Source organism: Lipomyces arxii (assembly GCF_038497795.1).
Source record: "Lipomyces arxii strain Phaff 12-163 unplaced genomic scaffold V1512scaffold_11, whole genome shotgun sequence".
Taxonomy (NCBI): domain Eukaryota; kingdom Fungi; phylum Ascomycota; class Lipomycetes; order Lipomycetales; family Lipomycetaceae; genus Lipomyces; species Lipomyces arxii.
In genome coordinates this window covers 143,005-149,062 of record NW_027117710.1, presented here as the reverse complement: position 1 = coordinate 149,062, position 6,058 = coordinate 143,005, and the positions used below count along the sequence as shown (strand labels likewise).

Here is a 6,058-nt window from a genome sequence, read left to right as displayed (position 1 = left end):
ATCTAGACTATGTGAGATGCTTGAAATATATGTAAAAATCATTGAATTATGAGCAGAAGCTAATTTCTTCACATCAGTCGACTAGAGCGGTTGACAGGGCATAGCTTTGCAGCCTTGCACTGCTGATGTAGGCATAAACTCTTGGGGTTTCACAGCGCGCAACAGTGTAATATTGTGCAATTCTGTGGTCTTGGGTAGCATAACAGGTACGCGCTGCAGAGACTTTTTTTTTAGCGAAACTTGCAAGATGTGAAGCCAAACATAGTTCCCAAGTAATTTAAACCTTATTGGACTGCAATAACCTGCCTCCAAAATAGCATTTTACAAAATAGTGTACAGAATCCAGACAATTTTAAGCAACAGCTCCACCAACACCTACAATAAATCAGCATAATTAGAGCCAACCTGCAAACAAATACGTACCAGCAGCGTATGCCAAATACCACGTTCGACTGGCACCACCATCTAACCACTTGTTTTGAAAGCGCTTATCTGCGAAAAACTCAAAGCTGCTTCTAGGATCAAATAATGCCAAATTTCCAAACAAAATGCCTTTCCAGCCATCATCGATACTTCCTGCAATATGCGCTAAAAGTGACTGCCATTCCTGGTTACAAAAATCTGGTGATCTCATGTACGACGACGCGGGGGAAAGAGGTAACATGTGAATGCCTTGAATACATTCTATTCTTGAGGAGAAGTATGTTGTGTGGTCTATCTTATTCTCAAAAAGCTGCAAATGTAGTTAGCAAGCTCTTCAAAACTGAAGCCGTTGCATCACTTACAATTCCAGCGACTCTATTTGCTTTTAGTTTTTCGTCCTGCACATTGTTCTTGTCATCTAGAAGGAAGTATGTGCCGAATGACCGTTTCATAATTGACAGCATTACCGCACCGCGAGCCTCCATACTTTTGTCCTTGACAACACTTCCCCACAGCTTTATTGCTAAAGCGTGATGATAGTCCTCTGAAGTTGACTCTTGATCCTTGCCGTCCCCCGACTCAAACAGTCCTTTAGCCCAACTGTGACCATGAAACCAGTCAAATGATCTTGAAACTGGGAAATAAGGGTCTTGTTCGGACGGATTTGCAATATCCCTTACAAGCATGTTGATGTAATGCTTGTTGTCATACACCCAGCTTCCACCCATTGCGGAGTCGATATAACCAATAATCGCTGCAGCATGGATGAAGTATCCGTAGTGAAAATGATGATCGTTATAATAAGAATTGCCAAAGTCTTCCAACGAGTTTCCAGTTGTGCATGCGCCGCTAGATACAATGCCCTTAAACGTTGCTAAGATTCGTTAATTTGTTTTAATTGGCAATGACGAACAGCTTACTATCATAGTAGAGCGGGAATTGCTGCTGGTTGCAAACAAACATCTGAAACGCAGCCTTTAGCTTTTCGAGTCCTGCAATTGCAAGCTGTTGATCTTTCAATATTTCAAACGCGACGAAACAAATGTATGCGAATTTATCTAAAGCTTTCCCTGCAAAGTACATTGAATTAAGATTTATTTGAGCAAACATGTCCTGCTGAAGCTCTGCTGATGCAACATAATGAATCAATCTTAAAGTTTCGTTTGAATACTTGATTGGTGGGGCGTTGGGCATCGAAGACCAAGGCATATATCGGAGGTATATTGGCAACCGCTCGTTCATATAAAAATCTTTAGCAGAATATGCCCACATCGTACCCTTTGATTGAGTGTCTAATGAGAATCCAAGCGCAGCTTTTTTCATCTGCTGGGTAAATGCAGAGATGTGGTGTGGTAGGGCAAACAGAATCAGCTGATCTGAATTACACGGCTGCCGAGACGACCAGTTGATTCGTACTACCGAGTCGCGATCATTAGCAGTGCCAGATATTTGAGCACGAACGGCGTACTTTCCCGCATGATTGTCGTAGTGCTTTTCGCTACCAGGAGAGAGCTTTGCAATTTGAATCATCACACCTTTGACCCGTTGCGTGGCTGTTAAAGTACTGCCATCCTCTTGCTGAAGCTCAAAGCTCTCATTTTGTGGTATACTTGCGTATAGAACCCAGGTTGTATTATCATGCAATTCTATTACATATTTTTGAATGCCCTTTCTGGGACCAGGCTTCTGGGTAAACGATTTAAACCCGACAGCTGAACAAAATCGGGGGATCAAATTGAAGTACGAGCCTGTAATGAATCCGGTGCCAAGCACGATCGGAACTCGTAAGATTTTGTCTGTACCATGGGCCGGACCAGCATAAAAGTCGGCGGTTACTGAAAACTGTAGCATTTCGCTAAGTTCCATTCTCATTGTCTTGTCGAACTCGAATGCCGATAGTGAGATTGATCTAATGCCAATGGGATGAAACATATATTGTGGATTTGGAGTATTGTCCGGGCCATATACCTGATAATTTCGTTAAAAGATATACTGAAACAAACTACTGTAAACTTACGCGCTGGTCTTTTGAGGTTTGGCCGATTGCGAGCCCATAGTGATCGCCGGCACCTCGATTCCACCAAAGAACATATGGGCACATAAACACTCCTTGATCTTGATTCCCCAGATACAAATTCGAGTAGAACTTGTTGGTTTGCAGCGGAGGCTTGGTTAGTTCATTGTCACGTCCAGGCTGAACCCTAACACTCTTTGGAGGTTGCGGATGTGGACGGCGTTGAAATCTAGGATGGGGAGCCATGCCGGAGACTTGCTGAAATAGCTCTACCGGGGCCATAATTCAGAATATGAAGTAATTGAGGTCACGTCAGTAAAGCTATTAGAAATAATTCAGCGCAAATATATCTCGCTTAGCAACAATTGATGGGATCAACTTACAATCCCTTCACTTCTGTCTGTCGTCGTTCGACCTCACAGTTCTTGAAGACAACCCTAATAACAGAATGGTAAGTTTCTTCAATAAGTAAAAATCACATGATATAACCCTGATATTTTCAACTCGCGCATAACACTTAAACCCTTAGCCTAAGCAGTGCTGTCACGTGCTCGAGACGTCGCGTTTCATTCATGGTTTAGTTAGTCACTTGACCTGAATACAAATTTTTTGTTTTAAGGCAGCTGGTATGTACACAATTACATAGGTTTTGTTTGAATAACAGTGAAGATGTTGCAGGCTGTTTCCCGCCCTTTCTTTTGTCGGTTTAATATTTAACTTTTATATCAATCCCAAAACCTTAAACGCAAGCACCAACAAGTTGAACAGAGACAAAGGATGGTTGGTAGAACGGCGTTCAAACCCTTTGACCGCCCCCACTTGAAATCAAGCCAAAGTGAGCAATGACTTTGGATGATAAAATCAAACCTTTTACTAGATAAGCAATCTTTAACATAGTCGTCGTAAGAGACCATATATCAACGACTTAGTCACCAAACCTTGTCGAATGTCAGCAAGCCTTGACACTAAACCCCTGAAGCGTTTGTCACGCGACATTATCGACAAGGACTGAGGTCTAAATCTAACATGCAGTTTGACAGAATATGGCTCCAATTTTATGCTACTCTAAAAAGCCAGATGCCGTGCCTGTGATTTGATTATAAATTTTCGCGCTTTGAAAGAATACCAAGATTTTCGAAGCCAGACGTAACTATGGTTCCAACGTACACAGACACCTAGTTTAAGCTTTTTGAACACTCGGAACGTCGGAAACCCTGACAAAATATTGCTGACACGTAGTAATCCCCATGTTCACGATGATGCCGTTCCAAGAAGATTAATGCAACCGATAGAGCAATAGACTTTTAACGGTGGTATTCCTGAACCAAAATCCTTTTGTTTTTAATACCTTACTAACCGTGAACATTTTCTCGGAGTTTCGGCGTTAAAATGACGTAAAATAGTTCCGGTTATCTATCTATATGACTGTAGAGGGTTTAACTCGTTTCGGACTTTATTTTTTTTTGATGGGCCCGAGCATCGACCTTCTTCTATCCTGCATTTTATTGTGCCGCATGATTCAGTGGCCCATTGATATAGATATCCAAACAAGATATCTATCTATATTGCGGCTGTAAAAATATCCCAGCTGTGCAGCATATCAGTAGAAAAGATGTCGTCGTTACCTACTGAACCTGTTGCCAATTCTTTGACCTCAACTTCTTCAGATTCGGCAATCGAAAAGAAGAATGAGGACATTGAATTGCTTGCATCTGACGGGCAAGTTTTAGAAGAAGATGTTGACCGTCTCGAACTGTCCAGAATTAAGTCCGGAGCAGTGGACATGGATCTTGATGAGCAGCTGGAGGAATTACAGCGGGGTATGAGTAGAATTGACTCTGTTAGTCCAAATGTTGTTGGTTGGGATGGATCTGATGATCCTGAAAACCCTTTTAATTTTACTAAAAAAAAGAGTGAGTGCAATTTGCTGTATTTCCGTGCAATTCGTTACTAATTATAATTCAGAGTGGTATATCACAATGGTCACGGCGTTGGCAACCTTCTGTGTCGCTTTTGCTTCGTCGGTGTTTACTGCAGGTATTCGCGACATTGCCGCAGAGTTCCAAGTCAAGACTCTCGTTGCTACTCTCGGCCTTACGCTGTACGTCGTCGGGTTTGCGTTGGGACCTCTTGTTTTTGCTCCACTGTCTGAAGTCTATGGTCGAAATATTGTGTACATTACCACGTGGATTCCGTTTATGCTGTTTCAAATCGGCGCTGCTTTGGCACCAAATATTGCTACACTTTTGGTGTCGCGGTTGATCAGTGGCATTGCTGGGTCATCGCCTGTAAGTAATGCGGCTGGAACACTTGGTGACATTTGGGTACCAGCTGAGCGAGGAAACGCAATGTCATTTTTCACTCTTGCTCCTTTCATGGGCCCTATTCTTGGCCCCATTATTGGTGGTTTCTTATCGCAGTACGTGAGCTGGAGATGGACCTTCTGGCTTTGCTTGATTTTTTCTGGCACCATGTTTTGCTTCATGTTGACAATTCCCGAGACATTTGGTCCTACATTATTGGAACGGAAGGCAGCAAAGTTAAGAAAGGAAACTGGGAATCAAGATCTGCATGCTGCGCACGAGAGAAGTGGCATGTCGCATGTGGCACGGTTCAGAAACAGTATCATTCGTCCGGTTCACATGTTGTTTACTGAATCAATCGTGTTTCTGATTTCGCTATACTGTGCTCTTGTTTATGCTATTTTGTACATGAACTTCATTGCATATCCGGTAGTGTACCAAAGAGAGCGAGGATGGGGTACTGGAATTGGTGGATTGCCTTTCTTGGCCATTGGTATCGGTATGATCGCTGCGGTGATGACATCGCCTGCTCAAACCAGATTATACATCAGGATCTCAGAAGAGAAAGGAAATGGCAAAATTTATCCCGAAGCTCGTCTACCATATTCCATGATTGGCGCGTTTTGTCTTCCAATCTCATTATTCTGGTTTGGATGGGCTTCGTTGCCTCATGTACACTGGATTGCATCAGTTCTCGCCGGAATCCCATTTGGATTTGGAATGGTGACTCTGTTTTTGTGCATGTTCAGTTACCTGGTTGATTCGTATTTGATGTATGCTGCCAGTGCCTTGGCAGCAAACACTCTATTGCGGTCAATGTTTGGAGCGTTCTTCCCGCTGTTTGCTAGCACAATGTATGTTAGACTCACACCGCGCTGGGCGTCGACTCTAGTTGGTTTTCTTGCTTTGATTATGGCACCTATCCCGTTTTTATTCTGGAAGTTCGGACCAGCCATTCGAGCGAGGTCAAAAACTTCAAGGGGTTTGTAAGGGATTTGGCATAATTGCATATTAGGGTCTGGGTTATCACAAACAAAATATTACATTTTGTTCAAATGGGTGTTAATTGATTTTTCGCTAATATTTTTATTGATATGTACGTAGAGAAAGTAGTAGACTTGGGATATGTAGTGTGGAATGCGAACTATTATGTGAGCACAGACTGAGCTTTTCTGAGTGACGTCAACAATATGATTATTCACTCCCCCTTTGGGAATCATGATAATGAATGTGAGTGAAATACAAGAGCTCGAACTTGGTCTGTGACGCGTAAGTGTAAGAGGTTTTTCATTAAAAACACGTCAAAGGGATGAAAGAG

The 6,058-nt window shown here is 42.5% G+C and overlaps 2 protein-coding genes across 2 annotated transcripts; one reads left to right on the top strand and one right to left on the bottom strand.

The window, feature by feature from the left end:
- Window positions 1–352: 352 nt before the first annotated feature.
- On the bottom strand, window positions 353–2,719 carry V1512DRAFT_253953 (endo-1,3(4)-beta-glucanase; the record flags this gene model as incomplete). The annotated part of the gene is made up of 5 exons (XM_066914761.1): window positions 353–375; window positions 424–733; window positions 786–1,297; window positions 1,344–2,391; window positions 2,441–2,719. The coding sequence occupies 5 exons, from the start codon at window positions 2,717–2,719 to the stop codon at window positions 353–355; spliced, it is 2,172 nt and encodes a 723-aa protein (XP_066770753.1).
- A 1,330-nt stretch (window positions 2,720–4,049) lies between these two features.
- On the top strand, window positions 4,050–5,730 carry V1512DRAFT_271708 (major facilitator superfamily domain-containing protein; the record flags this gene model as incomplete). Its single annotated transcript, XM_066917656.1, has 2 exons — window positions 4,050–4,350; window positions 4,403–5,730. The coding sequence occupies 2 exons, from the start codon at window positions 4,050–4,052 to the stop codon at window positions 5,728–5,730; spliced, it is 1,629 nt and encodes a 542-aa protein (XP_066770752.1).
- Between the last annotated feature and the right edge of the window lie 328 nt (window positions 5,731–6,058).